The following is a 17,695-nucleotide window of genomic DNA, read 5'->3' as shown; positions in this document are numbered from 1 at the left end:
CCCCCGACCTTATTCTCTCCGACTTTACCAACGCACACACAAAGCATTTCGTGTCCACGGAGCTCGTTTGTGATAGTATTTGCCATTTTTTATCATGGTTTATGTGAATTGTGTCGTGTCATCACTCGTCAGGACCCAACCAGCCAAGCGAAAGCCAGCCAAAACGGAGTGAAAAGACTCAAGACCGACGTCGCCGTTTGCGCCAAAGGTACCGGACGCCGCTCCCTAAGGCGTAGAGAAGAAGGGGAACAAGATGTATGAAGGAGAAGAGGGGAAAAGAGAAACAACGCCATCAAAACACAACGCAAAGAAGCACACCCTAGCGAGGCGGGTATCTGAGAAGCAAAAACAAACTACCGTCAACGTCACCACACACACACACACACACCCTGCTCTTCCTCTTTCTTACCCACATTCACTCGTCCACCCCCCCTCCGCCCGCCCTAACAAGCACACGCTCCCTCGACGCCGGCCGCTGCTCGCCGCCCTCGCCCACGCGCCCATCATCAAAGGCATCATCATCATCATCGCCGACCTCCGTGATCAGCACCGCGGGCACCGTCGTGTGCGGTTTCCCGCCACCGCCACCGCCGGCGCCGTAGCCAAACGTTCCTGCTCCCCCATTGCTGAAGCTCTTCTTGTGCCCCGCCCCCGCTGCGCCGTTGAGCGCGTTGCCGCCGCCGCCGGCCGCCAGTTTGGGGATCCCCGTGCTGCCGTTCAGCACGGCGTGTCGCGAGCGCGGGCGTGGGCTGAGGCGCCTGCCACCGCCGGCGGCAGCAGCAGCAGCAGCACCACCACCACCGGGAGCAGGCACGGCGCGGCGCGGACTCGGTTTGAGGACGGGCACGGCGGGCGCAGCGTTGTTGTCGTCGATGGCGACGGCCGTCTGCACGCTGTCGTCGCCGCTGCTGCTGTTGTTGCCGCTGGAGGCGTCGAGGTCGGCGGCAGCGTTGTCGCCGTTGACAGCGTCGCCATGACCGCTATCGCCACTGGTGTCCGGCTGTCCGTCGCCGCGGCTCTGCGGGCGCGAACTCTGCGCCGACGCCGACGTCGACGTGTTCGTCGTGTTCTCGCTGCGCGTGCTCAGCGGGGACATGGGGAACTTGAACGCCGTCGGCGAGCGGCGGTAGTGCTGGACGCCGAACTGCGACGACGCGGAGGGGCGTCTGTCGCCGCTGGTGCCGCTGCTGCTGTTGCTGTTGCTGTTGTTGGCGCCGCCTTTTTTGTTGGCGGCCGCGTTGGCGAGGCGGAGGTGGTACTGCGCAAGGACGGGCGATTCGCCCCGGGGCGTCGCGTCCTCGACGCCTCCGGCCCCTGGACGCGGGGGCAGCGCGGGCGACGGCACGCCGTTGACGAAGAGCTCGTGTTCGTCTTCGGAGGAGGATAGCTCGTCATAGCGCACGCCGCGTTTCGAGTCGCCGGCCTCGGAGTCGGATGTGTCGCGGTACAGTGAAGAAGTCTCGAGGTCGCCGACTTCTGGGCCGGGCGAATTGGCGTAGCCAGCATCTGGCGTCGCAGTGTGATATGGGATGTTGAGGCGCGAGGGCCGGTTGCGTTCGCGTTTGGGGATGTTGCGCGAGGGGGATTTGGCGAGGAAGTTGTTGTTGGTGGGGGTGACGGAGCTGTTGTCCGCAGAATCATCGGTCGGAGGTTTGTTGGCATTGGGAGCGATGTTGCGAGTGGCTGAGAAATTGGCGGCGCCAGAAGATGTCTCTGGCGTGGGTGGTGGGGGTGAGGTGTGCGGAGCGGTGGTGAGGGCGCGGGGGAAGAAGGGGGCATTTTGCTGTATGGCTCGTGGCGGTGGTGCAGGGGGAGGCGTCCGGTGCGTCGAAAGCCACGAGGGCCGATGTCGAGGCGTGAAGAGGACGAGCATCTGATATGTTAGTCGGGATTCGCATCCAGGGGCAAGTTTTCAGGGGTCAAGCACACCTTCCACAACCACACGCCTGCAGTAACACCAATCACGATGCCCGCTGTCCTCCTCTCTTCCTCCTCCCATACTCCATAGCAACTCGTCTCCCTACCATACATCTGCCGGCATCTCGACCTCTCAGTGACGCCGCCCGCGTGTCTCGCAAACGGCCACGCCATGTCGTACACACTGTGTAATCCACAACACTCCCATGCATCCTGAATCAACTGAATCTCGCCGCCCCGGCGCGCCCGAAACAAGTCTCTCCATGCATTGTCTAGCGCACAAGTGAGTCCGCGATTCTGCGTCACGTACGGCGAAGCGAGAGAGGCCATCGCAGTGAGAAACACGGTCAGGCCGAGCGCGGAAAGCTGAGTCCGCAGGTGGTGTCGTGGCAGAAGCTGCAGGACAGCTCGCGGAACGCCGCCGCCGCCGCCGCCTCTATCATTGTCGGGACCGGGAAACGTGCCGTAGGATGCGGAGGGCGAGATTGTCAGGGCAGAGGTGTGGGAAGTCGGCCGGATGCGAGTGAGACGATCCACGATGATGCCCGTCAGGAATGGCGTGATGATGAGCAGCCCTGAGATCCAAGAAGACAATGGTAGGGAGTAGCGTTGAACAGACGTATGCGCGTAGCTGTCGCAGTGCTCGTGTTAGCTTCTGCTGGTGGATGTTCTGCGATATCGTGGAGTTTCTCACCAGGCCAGAACCGTGAGTATGAGAAGGTACTAGATTCTTGTCAGCTAGACATTTGAAGGCTGGTGTTGACACATACCACTACGCTGAGCGCAGTCACAATCTGCCGTTTGCTGTACGCCATGGCTGACAGGGCGCTGGCTGTTTGCCAGAGCGAGCTTAACTCATCTAAGAATGACGCGGGAGAACCTGGCACTTATACAAGACAAACAATCGATGATGCACTTCGAACAAACGCACACAAAGCAGCAAAATGCAATGTGCAAAAAGTCATGCAGGACCGACGTTCTGGACGCGCTGCAGACGATATATCAAGGGGTGGTCGGTATGGCGGAAGGGAAAGCTTATCGAGCGCGCAGAGCATAACCACCAGAGTCGCACCGATTTTGCTTTGGACCACGGAACGGCGGGCAAGGCAAAAATTGGAGAAGGTAGTCTCAAGGCTCTCCGAGCAATGGCATTACTGTAATGGATTTTAAGATCGAGATTTGGTGCGGAGAAGCTGGTACGGTGCAGTTTGTTGATAATAATGCTGACGCCATACATGATCGACTTCCTGATTCAGTCGTCGACGGAAGCATGTGGGTGGTGGTGGGCTGGCTGGGCGAAGCCAGTCCAGGCGGTGATGGGCTGTGGTGTGCAGGCGATCGAAGCATATGTTCGTAGAATTAAGGGTCTTCGACAGGGCCTTAGCTGCCGGCGCGGCGCTGGAATTGACCAGTCGCAGCGGGCGGTGGTCAGCCTGGCTGAGTCGACTATAGAGATTGGCGTTTTGGTCAGTCGGAAGGCGCGTTTCAAGCAGGGTTTGCCGTTTGGCGGGGATCGTGGTGGTAAGGCCTTTTGGAAGACCTGATGAGAGCCATGGTACTGACGCTCGTCATCACGAGCGAGCGCGATATACTCTAGCCGTGTAAGCATCTGCGACGGTCTTGAAGAAAATGCTGGTTGAATTGATAGATGGTGACGGCGATGAATTGGAGGATGCGAAGGCCAATTAGCTTAACTGACCTCACCCCCGCGGACGCGTCTCCGCTCTAAGCCTTCTGCACCTCTATCGCGATTGATGTTTGACCAACTTCGAAACTGGGTGGCCATGACGGCAAAGACGCACGTCAAGCGTCGTCGCTGGACAATATGATGCAGCCATCCTGGGCTCCCGAACATCCCACGCCAACGTTGACCGGTATACCGAACCCGAGTAGAAATTTGTAGATTCCTTCTCTTCAAATCTCATCTAGAAATCCGTAACCCTGCCGTTGAAGCTCCAATCTCCCTGAGCTCCCCACCTGAGCGGCTCGTTTTTGGGACCGCCCACCTCTCCCGTCTTTGGATTGACGTCACCCTCGAACTCAGGCTGTGCTCCTCTCCGGACATCGGGGTGCAGTTCCTCGCCTTCACCTTCCGCACTGATTTGGTATTTGTCGCGACTGTCTGCCTGATCGGCCGACGATGAAGCTTGAGGAGATTGGTTGACGACGGGCGTAGCTCGGGGGGTGCTAAAGGCGCCCGTGGAGCGTCGCTGGAGCTCTTCAAAGATCTCTTGCTCTTCTTGCGGGAGTCGCTCCGGGCCGGGTGCGGTGCGGAAGGGCGGTGGTGTTGAGCGTGCGCGCAGGCTGGTTGTGAAGCAGCGGCGGGCGAAGAACTGAGGCTTGATGATGGAGGGCATGGTGATGTTGCAAATCGCTTGCGGCCAAACTCGGTTTGTCAGAGGCGAAGAAATAATGCAGTCTTTTGTGCGCGTGGGTCGAGAGGTTGACTGAAGGTTGATTGCTTTTGGAGAGCGAGATCGGTGGCGTAGAGTTGACAAGTTGAAGAGCGTCATTCGACTTGCCACATGCAGGTGCCAGAAGGGTCCAGCGCGCACAGACCATCCGTCGGTCCCGGAGAATTGGTTTCTCCCTCGGTCTCAGCCGTCAATTGCCGACAGCCAGCAGCGTTTTCGGTGGTGGCATTGACCTACCGGTGATGATTCGGTCTTTGAACATCAAATCTGGCCTTGCATCATGCAAAATGAACTGAAATACCATCACGTTCAGCTTTCTTTGCTCAGTACTCTTACCCAGCGCGTAAATACCATTTCACCCACAGGAATTCAGCAAGGCTGATGAATGGGTCAGTGTGCAAATAGTAGTCGGTGCGCGCCCAATAACCACAGAGAAGTATTTAATCATTTCAGTCAAACCATGTAGAGGAAAGAATCCGATGCGCTGTTTAGTTGCAGCACAGTGGGTGTAGAAAGAAAGGAGACTCCCCAAGTCGAGATGCAGCAGTGAACGGATGCTCCCTAAGTGTGGTTGTAGTAGTAAATGAATGCTCCTTAAGCGTGACTGAAGTAGCAGATGAATGCTCCCCAAGTGCACTCATATTGCCAGGAGGTCACGATCATCTCGTCCGCGTCTTCAGAGCGGAGGGAGGCGGCATAGAAGGGAGCAGGTGCCCCTCAAGACTAATCTTCAAGTGTTCGGCTTGAAAAGTTCCGGCATAACAAATTCACCATCCAGAGCGCCGACTCGGTGCTGTGGCCACCTCAGTGGACAGTCGAGGAATCTGGCAGCCTGGAGTTCTTGGTCAACAATGAGAAATCCATCACAAAGCGCATGCCGCCCCATGGAGCGCTCCAGAAAGCAGCAGCAAAGCCAAAGCTGCAGATCAAATCTCTTGGTAGAATCTTGGAAGGGTTCGCATGGTCGGGATTGGCTCCAGATTGGGCAGTGATGCCGGAAACCCCCAGCATTAGGCGACGACAACCCGTTTTTTTTTTTTTTTTTTTTTCTTTTTCTTTTCTTTTTTCCCCAGAGGAAACGGCAAGTACAAGGCTGGTGGGCGGGAAGATTGGCTCCCGAAAGCGCATCTCCCGTGATTGTGGCGCGGGATGCTGGGTTTTGCCGTTTCAGAGGGCTATGGGCTTTCCAGAGGAGTGGGTCGAGTACCGAGTGTCATGCTGGGCGGGACGCAAGAGGAAGCTGGAAGCGTGTTTTGGGCGACGTCATTTGGAGGTGCAGATTGGATGAGCAGGAGGCTGTGCAGAACCGGCCATGTGGATGGATGCAGTGCAGCGTGGGTGGGATGTTGAGGAGCGGTGACGGCGGAGGAGAAGATGGGGTGAGAAGCATGTCCGGGATGGGAGCAGTTTTTTTTCCGGCAGCTGTTGTTGCAATGAGGCGGGCATCGAGGAAACCAGGGCCAAGGGACTGGGGATGGGATGCAGGGGTGTCGGTAGAGGACCTGGAAAGGCAGTCAGCTGCCACGCGGGCCGCAGATGATTGTACGAGTAGGTACATGGAGTCAGTCAGTTTGCGAAGCATCCGCAGCATTGCAGTCTCTGCTGCGCGGTGGTGGCCAAGTTTAATTCGTGACAGCTGTGATGACTATTCAAAGGCCTGGCCCCTGCCGCCTCGTCGAGTCTTCGTATTCCCACGGACAAGTTGCACAGTCTATGACGACGTACGGACAGGCCGTCGCTTGTTGGGTGAAAGCTTAAAAAAATGCAAGCCATGTGAAGGCCAATGAGAAAAAAAAGGTAGCCGAAAATGTAGGGCTCGGGGACAGGGAGGCTCCCAGTCGAGGGGGGTAGATTGAGGCTCTCTCGTTGAGAATCGATCGAAGCTGGCGGTTGATGGAGCGCATCAATGGCGATTCCGAGGTGGTGCAGTGCAGGTGCTGCAGTGGAAGGGGAGAAGAAGCCAAAGAAGAGTGGTCAGCCGAGGCGGGCGGGGGGGGAGAGGGGGGTGCCGGGCGGTCGGGGCTCGGGAGCCGGCGACAAAAGCGAGGAAAGATCGCCCAACGGACACTCAGATGCGGGAGCGGGGAGCAAAACAGCCACTTTCACATTACACTGGCTACGTAAGGTATTCCACTGGCCCCTGCCCTGCCCTGCCCAAATACGTCACCATGCGGACCCGACGTCAGGTTAGGCCCATCAGCCCGTGAGCTATATCAACCAGTCGTCGAGGTCTAGATGTTGCTAGTGGCCGTCTAGACGAAGCCGTGAAGAGGCTTGGGCTCATGGCTGGCCGGCGGACTGGCTGGGAATGCTCCCCGTGGTCATGTCGCCATGGATAGCGTCATGGCCGGCGACGACGGGATGCGGCGCCGGGATGGCACATGACGGCCAAAGTCAACCGCTGAGAGAGAGAGCGAGAGAGCGAGAGAGCGAGAGAGCGAGAGAGCGAGAGAGAGAGGGCGCGAGAGAGAGGGTTGTGAGTGACAGAGTCGGCGCCTGAACCTGGATCCCCACCCCTCCCTCCCTAAGCACACCTCACCAGCTCACGCACTGCCCTCCCTCCCGCCCGCCGCGCCCTTCCCCTCCACCCACCGCATGCTGGTGCTGAGGTGCGTGCTGCCCTGGTGCCCATTGTTCACCTTGCTCACGGTCCACCTCTCGACCAACCGGCACCACAAAATTTCCTCCATCCTCATCCCTCGCCCGCTCACCTCAAGCAACTCGTCGGCCCGTTGCGCGGTCATTTTGTCTGTCTGCTGTCTTTGCTCCCCCTCCCCGCCCGCCCGCCAGCCAGCCAGCCAGCCTCTGCCTGCCTCGCCCCGACCTCGACCGCGACCTCGACCTCGACCTCGGGTTCTACAATCTCCATTTCCCTTCCCACCTCTACCTTCCCTTTCCACCCATCGCCTGCCCTGTGCCCGTGCCCCGCCGCCCGCCGCCCGCCGCCCGCCGCCCACCGCCCACCGCCCGCCCCCGTCCACCACGCCATAACCAACCAGCCACCCACTCCTCCGCCCATTTCAAAATCCTTCCTGTCTCTGTCTCGCTTCCAAGACTCTGACCTCACCCCATTGCCGCTCCTGTCGCCCACCCGCCGTTCTCATCCCACCCCCGCCACGCGACGACCTCCCGCACAAAGGACGCGCGAATCACATCCCCCTACATCATAGACATGGCTCGGGCGACCGATCATCCCGAGGACAAAGTAGGACCCCGACCGTTTTATCCGCCATCTTCTCGCCTTCGTTTCCACGGCTGACCAGCAATGACCCGACAGAGCGAGGAGGGCTCCACTGGCCTGCCCGAAGCTGGCGATGCCATCGACACGGCAACCTTTGAGCAGATTCTCGAAATGGATGACGACGAGGAGGAGCGCGAGTTCAGCAAGAGCATCGTCTTTGACTTTTTCCAGCAAGCCGACAGCACCTTTGAGAAGATGGAAACCAGCCTGTGAGGACCCCCTCCCTTTTTTTTTTTTTTTTTTTTTCCCCTTCTTCTTTTCCCTTTTCCCTCCCTTGTCCCCCACGCTGACGCGTCATCTCCTCTTCTCGCGTCATAGTGAAAAAAAGGACCTCAACCAGCTCTCCCAGCTCGGCCACTTCCTCAAGGGCTCATCCGCCACGCTCGGCCTCACAAAGGTCAAGGACAGCTGCGAAAAGATACAGCACTTTGGTGCGCACAAGGACGAGACGGGTACCCACGACGAGCCGGACGACAAGGTCTGCCTCGAGCGCCTGACCAAGATCATTGCGCAGGCCAAGCAAGAGTTCAAGGACGTTGAGAAGGTGTTGCGCAAATTCTACCACGACGACACGTCCTAAGGGAGGGGGGTGGGGGGACCGTTTGTGTGTGCACCATGTCAGCAAGCCGGACTACTGCTGCCGCCGCGAGCCCTCGGCTGGGCCGTGGAGCGTCGAGGGACGGGAGTGTGTAGTTGGACGAGGAAGAAGATGAACGGCTGCGTCTCTCTGGAATCATGACTTATGGGTTTTCTGGATAACTCGTTATTAACAAAGACAACTGCTGCACGGGCTACGGCTCTGCAGAGATAGCATGGGCGGCTCCGCTTCTCAATTATTTTCCAAACTCTTTGAATTCGAATCCTCGAGCTTCTCCTGCCTCGACTTCTGTCACAAAATCGTGTCATGCGTGTGTGTTTGTTCTAGAACCCGACCAGAAAGGGTCATATCTGGTACCTATTCTAGAACCCGACTCCCCCCAGAAGGGGACCCGGCGGCACCGCACCGCACCCTTGCCTCGGCACGTGTCATTGTGGCTGCTACTCCAGTCGGGTCTTCTCCATGGCTGGCCTGCGACTCGGTCCCGTCGTGCCCGTCCAGCCCCTCCTGCGCCCGAGCTCCCTCTGCGACCCGGTTAGCTGGACATTTGGCGCTTCTTATCTTGGGAACCTGACGGTTGGCTAAACCATTCTTTCCCACAGGTTGTTACATCAAGAGTCGTCAGGTCGACCTGAGGACCCTGATCAGCATCTCACGTGCCGAGCCTAGCCCTCATCCGGTCTCATCTCCAGACTGAGGCGACTTCCCAAACGGGCAAGCAGACAACAGGACGTCTGCAAGTGACTCATGCCACTTTTTGCTGCAGCCACGTCTTGCGGTGCTGCTTCTACAAGCTTGTCTTGCAGACGCTCTCTGCAAAAATATTTCCCTCGCCCTGCGTCCGTCTCTCTTCCAACGCCTCGACAACTACAACCAACGGTTGGTCGGCGAACAGAAACAAAAACACAACGCTCCGCCTTGCCATTGGCGTTTTCGGCAGTCGAGTCGCGACTCCCCGCCCAACATCGCCGCTCTCACTCGCACTCGACCATCTCATCTTCTCTGTTGCCCGACATGCCGCGGCGCAGCGCGACGAGAAGCGACCACAATGGAGGAGGCCAATCCACTCTCTCGACAACCGCAGCCTCGGGAAACTCGGATCCGGGCGCCCTCGCATTGGCGCATTCCACGGCCACCATCTCGTCATCCAACGCTCAGACCGACGCCGCGGACGCGGCAGCATCTGCTCAAAGCACAGGCATCGCGAAAGAGACGCTGCCAGTGGCATCAGCTGGAGGAACCGCTTCTGCTTCTGCGGGCTCGGTGAAGGGAACTGCAAAGGGAAAGGGAAAGGGAGGGGAGAAAAAGCCGCAGCTCACGCATTTCTTGTGTATCCCGCTCGTGACGGATGCGTCGCGGCCGCAGCTCGAAGCGTCGATGGCGCGGTTTCGGCGCGAGGTGTTGGGGGAAGAGGAGGGAGGTGGTGAGAGAAGGGGAGCGTACGACCACGGACGGGCAGCTGAAAAGAGCACGGATGGCGACACGCTGAGGTCGAATGGGGAATACCCAGCGCAGACACCGGGCAATGGCGACAACACGACGCATGGCACGGCAGCAACTGCAACAGCAGCATCACCCTTCCCGCCCTCGGCCGTCCGCCCTGTCGGCACGCTGCACCTGACCCTCGGCGTCATGTCCCTGCGCGACGACGCCAGCATGGCGCGCGCCCACGAGCTCCTGCGCAGCCTGAACCTCTCGTCACTCCTCCACTCCTCCACATCCACATCCCAATTCGCAAACCAACCTCACCTCGCGCACCCACCCTCGGAAACGGGCAACACACCCCATGAACCCCCTCTCACGCTCTCCCTCCGCGGCCTGCACCCCATGCACAGTCCCACCCGCACATCAATCCTCTACGCCGCGCCGCACGACCCGACAGCCCGCCTCTACGCCTTCGCGTCCGCCGTGCGCGACGCCTTTGCGCCGCTGCTCGTGCCGGACGACCGCCCGCTGCGGCTGCATGCCACGGTCGTCAACACCATTTACGCCAAGGAGAGAAGGGGACGCGCGGGCGGTGGTGGCAAAAAGAAGAGCAGAGACAGCGGCAAATTCGACGCGAGGGAGGTGATGCAGCGGTTTGACGGGTTTGTGTGGGCGGAGGGCGTTAGGGTGGAGGGCGTGGCTGTTTGTGAGATGGGTGCGCGGGAGCTGGAAGAGGGGAGGGGCGTCGGGTATAGAGAGGCGGCGGGCGTTGGATTCGAGTAGGAGTTCTTTGGGGAGGTGGTGGATGGGGACGGACATAGGCAGACAGGTAGGTGGTTGAGTAAGCGGCTCAGGGGACGGGGGTGGAGAGGTGCGTAGCTAGGGGGTAGGAGAGGATGGAAGCGGGCGGACTGGCCACATTGCTCAAGCAAGTTGGATAGAATAACCCACAGACATGTAGGTACAGGTGCGGGTACTCAGTGCGGGTACCCAGTCAGGTAGGTAGGTCAATGGTAAGTGACCACCGCAAAAACATCAGATCATCAACCAAGTGTCTGTACCGTCCCACGCAGTCGCTCTTTTCTGAGAGCTGGATTGTAGTGGGTGGGAAATACGGGCTACTGTAGGTTAAATCGAGAACCAACATGAAAAGCACCTACCTATATACCTATCCCCTTAGGCTCTTTCTCTTCGTTTTTAAATCCATCATGTAGATACATACATTTCCTGAAAAGAGTCACCTACACAGTCCACACGTCCTTGATCGGGTGTTTCACATCTCACACCCCTGAACCAACAAGTAAATGCTGCTTTCTTGACTGCGGTATGGAGACCGGCACCTCCCTCACTGTACCCACGCCGCCATCTCTCTCCCCTCCCCCTTCTCTCGCTAGCTTGGGTAACGGGGCCTGCAGACGAAATCGCGGGTTACCGTCTTTTTTTCTTTTCTTTTCTTTTCTTTTTTTCTTTCTTTCTCTCTTGCAACGCTTACACTTTTCAACTCCTCAGCCGGCGGTCCAGCAAGCCGGGAAGCTAGTAGTAAGCTGCCTTGGTGAGTTAGATTGACTTCACCTCACGGAAACAAGAGTACCAACGGAGAAGCTCAGCGTGTGTGTTTAATGTGTGGGCAGGCAGGCAGGCAGGCTTGTGTGTTCGTTGGAATTAGGATGGATGTTATTACGTCGTCTCCTTCTACTGCTTCTTTTGCTGCTTCTTCTTCTTCTTCTTCTTCTGCTGCTGCTGCTGCTGCTGCTGCTGCCGTCCTACCTACGATGCATTGCGTACGAAGCCAACTGCCGACGCCTGGTCCTTCGCACGCTCTCGTCTTGGGTCTCTCGACGGCGTGCGCAAACGAAATCTTTCCACGCCCACCCGCAACCGGTCAGAAAGGAAAAAGCGTAAGTCAAAAAAGGGGGAACAAGCCCGCCTCATCTCCATTCATCGAATTCATCCATCCATCCATCCATACCATGGCCCAGCAGCAGAAACGCACCAAACTCCACCCGACTCGTCCACCACTCAAGCAATGAAGCCGCCCCTCCCAACCCCCAGCGCACTGCGCCCAGCATCCAAAAACAGATCCTGCGCCTCCTCGACATCCGGCAGGCCGACCTCCTCCCTGCCGCCCACGCGCGACAGCACCTGCGCGGGCGCCAGCAGCTGCAGGGCGTAGCGCAGGCTGACCTTGACGCCGGCGTCGCCGACGCGCTCGAGGGCCGGCTCGGCGATGCGCAGGCCCTCGGTGCGGGCGCGCGCGCGGATGATCTGGCGCACCTCGTCGGGCGCGTAGGGGTGCGTCGGCACGATGAGCAGCCGCGCCAGCAGGTCCGGCGGCAGGCCGTGGGCCGATGGCGGCAGCGTGGTTTCGGCGCCGCGGATGGGGCAGAGGCCGCGGTTGGAGGCGAGGATGACGATGGGGGAGATGGTGGATTCGAGGGCGCGGTTGAGGAAGGTGAAGGTTTCGAGGTCGAGCATGTGGACCTGCGATGCAAGTGTTAGTCTTCGTTTCATGGGATGGGAGGTAGAGTTGGGGCTCACCTCGTCGATGAAGAGGACGCCCGGCACCAGCTCTGCGACGCCCTGGTCTATGTACTTGTTGACCACCTTGTTGATCTCGGAGCGCAGCTTGTCGGTGATTTCCGTCTTGCGCGGCTTCATCAGCTGGCCCATCATGCTCATAATGTCCTGGCCGCCCTGCGGCCGCGCGTTGGCCACGTCGAGATCGTGCAGCGTCACGTCCTGCACCACCTCCTTCTTCTTGTGCACGTCGCCCTTGGGCACCGGCACGTACTCCTCGGCCTCGAGGTCGAACTCGGTGGCGTAGGCGTCTGAGCGGCCGACGCGCTTGACGGCGCCCGTGTTGGCTTCAATGTAGATGACGTCGCCGAGCCTCACGCGCTCCTTTTGGATGGCCTCGTAGATGGACGGGTCGAGCCGCAGCTTCTTGGTGCCCTTTGCCGACTTGAGCACGACGAGGAGGTGGGAGATGGTGCGGCCGTAACCACCGAGAGGGTTCTCGGCTTCCTCTGGCGTGAGCTCAGTGACCTCGCCTTCGTAGACTTCTTTTGTTTCGCGGACGCGAAGACCTGTCGTGCATCATCAGCATCTCAAGACCTTGCCTAGTTACTCCCCCACCACGTACCAATGGCTCTTCTGAAGCACTCCATCAACGCCTCCGTCTTCTTGACCTCTGCCGAATATATCTCGCTGCCTACAATGGGGCAGAACGGGACCTTGGTTCCCAATTCGTGTGCGACGGCTTGCGCGAGTGCAGTCTTTCCCGTGCCGGGGCCTCCAGCCAGCAACACTGCCCGGCCAGACATCTTCTTTGCCTTGATCAAGTCTACGACGACACCGCATGCCTGTCAGTTGCCCAGGTCAGCTTCGATTCCATGGGCAGCACCGCTGAAGAAGAGCGCTGCTGCTTTCGCAACAGACTAAACTCGAGCTGCGTAGTTGAAGTGGTCCGGGGAGTCTTCACCTCTCGCGACGCCGTCTGCCCAACAAAACCACCTCCATTCTTTTCGGCAGTGCCATCACTCCTCAATCCAAGTCCCTTGATGTGCGAATGCGCGGCGGTGCGGTTCTCTCGCGAGCTGCCCTTGACTTCGCTGATTTGGACCGGCGCCATGGCGATGGCGGTCTTTGAGGGATTTGCGAGGGGTTGTAGTCGGAGGTCAGGGTAAGATTGAGATTCGGTGGCAAAAGGGCGGTAGGGAAGAATCGGATTTTGCAACGGACTTGTCGGTTTGGGTGTTGAAGCTTGGGGAAAATCAAAGCTGGGGCGTCGAAACGCGATGCGCGACAACCGCCAAGACCGGCGGCTCGGTAGTCTCTTACCTCAGCAGAAGAATGCTCCTGTGCTCCCTCCTTGTCCTCCGGCCTAAACACACCTCACCGCAAGATGCTTCGATTACAGATCATTGTCTTTTGTTTTCTCGTCCACTATCTAATTTTCAACCGAGCCAGGCCGACACACGGCAAGCCATGTGCCACGTCCTGGCTTTTTATCCGTCACCAACTCCGTCACTGCCTGCCGTACAAACCTCGCTGCTGGCACGGGGTATCCGAGGACCAGGCTGTAGTTGTCAGAGGTATTGTGGAAGCAAGTCAACCAACCCACACCGCTCCCAAAAATTTCTTTTGCCCTCAATTCATGCAATACCGCCTCCGTCCTGGTAGAGAAAGAAGCAGACTTTTCTGTTTCCCAGAATCCCAACCCGCTCGTAAACGTCAGTCATCCATCGTCAACTACGGCTCCGCTAGCCAGCAGAGTGCACGCTTCAACTTTATCGACAAGAACCAGAAAGAAAGAAAGGTGAGTGAAAAAACACAGGGGAAATGAAGGGCTTGCAAGAGGACTGTTGTACAGCGAATGGGAATGCGCAAGGAGGGTGTGTCCCGGCTGTATGCGAGGAAGCAGAAGGTGAGGGCAGGCCGACATGGAAAGTCCCATTGAGTTGTCCATGGCTGCGCCTCAAACGCCAGCTTGTAGCCGTCGAATTCGAAGCTTACTCCTCTTCACTTTCCGACGCACTCGAGTCGTCGTCGTCAGAGTCGTCTCGATGGACAGCTGCATAATGTGTTAGAACGGGAGGAACAAGACGACCGACCAACTTACCAGTAGGTTCAGGGCTTGCATCATCGCTTGAACCTCTGTTGGTGAAGTTTTGCAAGCGCTGCTTAATGTCCGCAATGGCAGCCTCCTGCTCATGTTTGCCCATGGGCTTGTTCTTTCTAGGCTGCGCCTGGCCCTTGTGGGTTGGAGGCTCGTAGTCGTCGTCTTGAGCTACTGGCTGCTGCTGGACCACGATGGAGTCTGGGGCCACGTTCTTGATGTATTTGAGCAAGTCGTGGAGAACGTCGTTCGGGATGGTGTCAATGTCAAGCTCGAGCTCGTCGTCGTTGACACCCTGTCAGAGTCAGCTCCAACTCCATAAAGTGATAGGGTCATGAGCCATTGTATCACTTGCGACCCGCAAACAGCCGTTGCCAATCGCGCCGAACAAGGGTCATTGTTGATGGGTGTTGATAATCTACTTACCTGAAGATGGGGCACTCCGTTTCGGATGATTTGAACTGCCCTGGCCATCTGATTCTCATCCAGGTTGCCAATAGTCTCCGAGATGAGACGCTTCTCTTCGAATGTGATCTGGCGCTGCTTCTTCTTGGGCTTGAGAGTAACGGACGGCTTTGAAGCCTTCTTGGGCTTGCTCTCCTTCTCCTTCTTCGCACTTTTCTTGCTGATGTATTTGGGCGAACTCTTCTTCTTGTTCTGCAAGGCCAGCTGCTCCTGCGTCAACTTCATGATTTGCTGGGCAATCTCGGCCTGACGCTGACGAATGGCCTCCTCTTCCCCGTCGTCGCTCTCTTCCTCCTCTTCTTCATCCTCGTCAGACTCGGGGTCAGAGGCCGGCGCATGCTGCTCCAGCCAGTCCGCCTTCTTCTCCCAGGTCCGCTTGAAGAGATCCTGGAGCAAATGACCCATCTTGTTGACCTCGTCTCCTTCGGGATTGAACTTGAAGCAATTGGCAAACATGAGCTCAATGTCTGCCTTGACCTCCTTGGCCCCACTGTACTCGCCATGCTTGAGCCTGCTGGCAATCGTACCAAGGTCCATGGGCTTTTTGATGATTTTCAAGTATTGGGGAATGTTGAGAGCAATCGGATCGACGGGGGCGAGGAATGGATAGGAGAAGGCCTGATGCTTGGGCTTTAGCATTTCGTTGACGACCATGTCGCAGAACTTGAGCTCCAGTTGCGACTTTTTGCTCTTGGGCCTTGGGTTTGTGTACGGGAGATCCTTGGGTGGTGGTCTGTGAATCTCTCGCTTCGGACGGCCATCACCGGTCGTCGAGTCGCGTCGAATCAAGGGCGTTCCATCGGCTTGCAAAGCATACGTGACCGTCGGGGTGTTGGACTCTTTGGGCGAGTGCGCAGGAACATGTGCGCGAGACTCGCGACGAGCCTTTGGCGGACCATTGTTCGCTTTCTTCGTCCTCTTCGGGGGGTCCGCCTGGACGTCTCGGGCAGGCAAGAGGTGCATTCCACGCTCAAACCACACTTGCATATTCCAGGCCGACTGCGAGACGGGATGCGCCGCTCCATTAAAGGTGATGCAGTTGTCGATCATTAGGTAAAAGTCGGACATGAAGTTGTCGACGCTCTGGTATTTCTTGTCCCGAAGCTTGGACTCCATCGTGCCAAGGTCCATTGGGCGCTGGATGACTTGCGGGTAGTGAGGGATGTTGAGCGACACAGGGTCAACCGGGTGGAGAAATGGCGCGGCAGACTTGGTCTTCTTCGCGCCGCGAAGGCGGTCCATCAAGAACTTGTATTGCGCCGGAGTGAGTGGTGCTGCATCGTACTTCTTTTTCTCCGGCGCATTGCTAATGGCAGGAGTGGTCGGAGCACCATCTGTGGGGACGGCGATGTTGTTCGTCTCGATATTTGCTGGTTTTGGCGGTTGCGATGTATTTCCGTTGGTCGTTGGCACAGGCGCAGGCGCATCGACCAGCTTTGCCTCAGCTTCGGCGGTACCCTCAGCGGTTCTTGCTCGCTTCGCAGACGGGCCGTCGTCGCCCTCGTCCTCTTCGCGCGGCCTGGTTTTGGTCATTGCGGGCGCATCCTCCATCGGATGATCCGACCCGCTGGCGGTCGGGGTCGCACTCGCGGCGGCGCTCAAGCTGGTGTGGCCGGCGCCGGCTGTTGCGGGAGCTTGGGGCGCAACCTCGGTGGAAGGGATGGCAGACACCTGTTCAGATGGCTCCTCCTTGTGTGTGACCGTCTCCGACACGGGAGCATGCGCCACAGCCTTGTCATCCTCAGAAATGTCCATCTTGCTCTCGACATCATTCGTGGGCGCGGTGGTTTCGACAGCGGGCGGGGCGGGCGCCGCAGAAGGCGCGGCGTCGGCGGGGGCAGCATCCGAGAGTGGCGCTGATTGCGCAGGCTCGGTAGGAAGGTGAGACTCCTGCTCGTTCATGTCGCGAGGTGACTTGACGTCCTCTGTCGCGTTGGTGGCGTCCGTGTGGTCTTTGCGATCGTTGGAGGTAGGCTGGTCGATCGAAGGAGGTTGGGTAGTTGTCGCGAGGCTGTCAGGCGCGGGAGGAAGGGTCCGCGGGACGTCGGGCGGATCTTCAGCGAGGATGGGCGCAGTAGGCGCAATGCCACCATTGGCGTCGCCTGCAGGTGCCGGCAAGGAATCTTTCACTGGGAGGGCGTCGGGTGTCGGGGATGTTCCATTCATGGCACCGTTGCCGTTTGTCGCGGCGACGGTGTCGTCGTGTGTAGTGTCGGCGGGCGGCGGGTCAGGCAGGTCGAGGTGAGGTGTCGGGTCTTCATCAAAGAGAGGATCATGATCACTTGCGCTTCTGCGGGCGACGGTATCGATTAACTACATGGGCTTGGGGTAAAGAGAATGCAAAAGAGCCGACTCACCCGTTGATGTTGGAGTCCAAAGCCATCGTGTCTGCAGATGGAACGGGTTTCGCATCCAGGGACGGCTTGTCCGTTGCGGGTGAGGTCATGACGGCCATGCAAACGCGACGACAAGAGAGACCCGTGGACAACGCGATGGGCGCCAGCTCCACCAGGCTGCAACAACAAGTAGAGGTGTGGTGGCGGTGGACGAGAGGAATTGGAGCTTGGGGACGCGCTAGGATCGGGGTGACGCGTTGGGCGGAGCTGCGACACGCCTGAGACTGTCCTTTGTTTGTGGATGGACGGGCGGACGGAGCCGGGGGGATGGGAGGAATCGAAGAGCAGAGACCCGAGCAGGCAATATATACGGGCCGAGCGAAACACCAAGGGCGGCGGGCGGCGGGCGACGGGCGGAGGCGGCGGATCACGTGCGCCGAATGTGGTGATGCCCTGGCCCGGGAAGGCAGGTGAAGGGCAGGCGCGACGGGGACGGGGACGCGGTGCGGTGCGGTGCGGTGCGGTGGTGAGTCAGAAGGAGCTTGCGGAGACGGCGGACAGCTGCGCGGCGGGACGGAATCGCAGGCGGTACAGCTTGGAGGGAGCTTGGTGGAGCTAGGTGCTCAGAAGCAGAGGTCGAAAATGCTCGGGGCGGAACGGGCTAGACTGGTGGGTAAGGAG

General features: G+C 58.7%; 6 protein-coding genes across 6 annotated transcripts; 2 read left to right on the top strand and 4 right to left on the bottom strand.

The window, feature by feature from the left end:
- Positions 1 to 62: 62 nt before the first annotated feature.
- On the bottom strand, positions 63 to 2,950 carry J3D65DRAFT_8152 (uncharacterized protein). Its single transcript, XM_066804206.1, has 4 exons — positions 2,688 to 2,950; positions 2,612 to 2,640; positions 1,930 to 2,548; positions 63 to 1,873 (listed from the first exon to the last, which is right to left on the bottom strand). The coding sequence occupies exons 1-4, from the start codon at positions 2,730 to 2,732 to the stop codon at positions 416 to 418; spliced, it is 2,151 nt and encodes a 716-aa protein (XP_066659410.1). The 5' UTR covers positions 2,733 to 2,950; the 3' UTR covers positions 63 to 415.
- A 734-nt stretch (positions 2,951 to 3,684) lies between these two features.
- J3D65DRAFT_8150 (uncharacterized protein) lies at positions 3,685 to 4,429 on the bottom strand. Its single transcript, XM_066804205.1, has one exon. The coding sequence runs from the start codon at positions 4,272 to 4,274 to the stop codon at positions 3,843 to 3,845; it is 432 nt and encodes a 143-aa protein (XP_066659409.1). The 5' UTR covers positions 4,275 to 4,429; the 3' UTR covers positions 3,685 to 3,842.
- Positions 4,430 to 7,303: 2,874 nt separating this feature from the next.
- Positions 7,304 to 8,456, top strand: J3D65DRAFT_608722 (signal transduction histidine kinase). Its single transcript, XM_066798613.1, has 3 exons — positions 7,304 to 7,536; positions 7,609 to 7,781; positions 7,891 to 8,456. The coding sequence occupies exons 1-3, from the start codon at positions 7,504 to 7,506 to the stop codon at positions 8,150 to 8,152; spliced, it is 468 nt and encodes a 155-aa protein (XP_066659408.1). The 5' UTR covers positions 7,304 to 7,503; the 3' UTR covers positions 8,153 to 8,456.
- A 114-nt stretch (positions 8,457 to 8,570) lies between these two features.
- Positions 8,571 to 10,816, top strand: J3D65DRAFT_608717 (AKAP7 2'5' RNA ligase-like domain-containing protein). Its single transcript, XM_066798612.1, has one exon. The coding sequence runs from the start codon at positions 8,918 to 8,920 to the stop codon at positions 10,376 to 10,378; it is 1,461 nt and encodes a 486-aa protein (XP_066659407.1). The 5' UTR covers positions 8,571 to 8,917; the 3' UTR covers positions 10,379 to 10,816.
- A 409-nt stretch (positions 10,817 to 11,225) lies between these two features.
- J3D65DRAFT_608713 (TIP49 C-terminus-domain-containing protein) lies at positions 11,226 to 13,392 on the bottom strand. The gene is made up of 4 exons (XM_066798611.1): positions 13,077 to 13,392; positions 12,738 to 12,957; positions 12,134 to 12,681; positions 11,226 to 12,076 (listed from the first exon to the last, which is right to left on the bottom strand). The coding sequence occupies exons 1-4, from the start codon at positions 13,224 to 13,226 to the stop codon at positions 11,615 to 11,617; spliced, it is 1,380 nt and encodes a 459-aa protein (XP_066659406.1). The 5' UTR covers positions 13,227 to 13,392; the 3' UTR covers positions 11,226 to 11,614.
- A 714-nt stretch (positions 13,393 to 14,106) lies between these two features.
- J3D65DRAFT_545190 (uncharacterized protein) lies at positions 14,107 to 17,133 on the bottom strand (the record flags this gene model as incomplete). The annotated part of the gene is made up of 5 exons (XM_066796753.1): positions 14,107 to 14,156; positions 14,217 to 14,508; positions 14,640 to 16,325; positions 16,473 to 16,959; positions 17,036 to 17,133. 5 exons carry the CDS (start codon positions 17,131 to 17,133, stop codon positions 14,107 to 14,109), a joined length of 2,613 nt encoding a protein of 870 aa, XP_066659405.1.
- Between the last annotated feature and the right edge of the window lie 562 nt (positions 17,134 to 17,695).

This window comes from Phyllosticta citribraziliensis (genome assembly GCF_038025025.1).
Source record: "Phyllosticta citribraziliensis strain CPC 17464 chromosome Unknown J3D65scaffold_1, whole genome shotgun sequence".
Classification (NCBI taxonomy): domain Eukaryota; kingdom Fungi; phylum Ascomycota; class Dothideomycetes; order Botryosphaeriales; family Phyllostictaceae; genus Phyllosticta; species Phyllosticta citribraziliensis.
This window is presented reverse-complemented; position numbering and strand designations above follow the sequence as displayed.

Bases quoted from the DNA above. Each gene is read 5' to 3' on its own strand.
- J3D65DRAFT_8152 (XM_066804206.1), bottom strand. From the start codon at position 2,732: ATGGCGTACAGCAAACGGCAGATTGTGACTGCGCTCAGCGTAGTG. The intron at 2,641-2,687 runs GTATGTGTCAAC...ACAAGAATCTAG, and splicing joins TGACTGCGCTCAGCGTAGTG to TACCTTCTCATACTCACGGT. The intron at 2,549-2,611 runs GTGAGAAACTCC...GCACTGCGACAG, and splicing joins ATACTCACGGTTCTGGCCTG to CTACGCGCATACGTCTGTTC.
- J3D65DRAFT_8150 (XM_066804205.1), bottom strand. From the start codon at position 4,274: ATGCCCTCCATCATCAAGCCTCAGTTCTTCGCCCGCCGCTGCTTCACA.
- J3D65DRAFT_608722 (XM_066798613.1), top strand. From the start codon at position 7,504: ATGGCTCGGGCGACCGATCATCCCGAGGACAAA. The intron at 7,537-7,608 runs GTAGGACCCCGA...ATGACCCGACAG, and splicing joins CCGATCATCCCGAGGACAAA to AGCGAGGAGGGCTCCACTGG. The intron at 7,782-7,890 runs GTGAGGACCCCC...CTCGCGTCATAG, and splicing joins GAGAAGATGGAAACCAGCCT to TGAAAAAAAGGACCTCAACC.
- J3D65DRAFT_608717 (XM_066798612.1), top strand. From the start codon at position 8,918: ATGCCACTTTTTGCTGCAGCCACGTCTTGCGGTGCTGCTTCTACAAGC.
- J3D65DRAFT_608713 (XM_066798611.1), bottom strand. From the start codon at position 13,226: ATGGCGCCGGTCCAAATCAGCGAAGTCAAGGGCAGCTCGCGAGAGAAC. The intron at 12,958-13,076 runs GTGAAGACTCCC...GGCAACTGACAG, and splicing joins GGCAGACGGCGTCGCGAGAG to GCATGCGGTGTCGTCGTAGA. The intron at 12,077-12,133 runs GTGAGCCCCAAC...CTTGCATCGCAG, and splicing joins GCGTCCTCTTCATCGACGAG to GTCCACATGCTCGACCTCGA.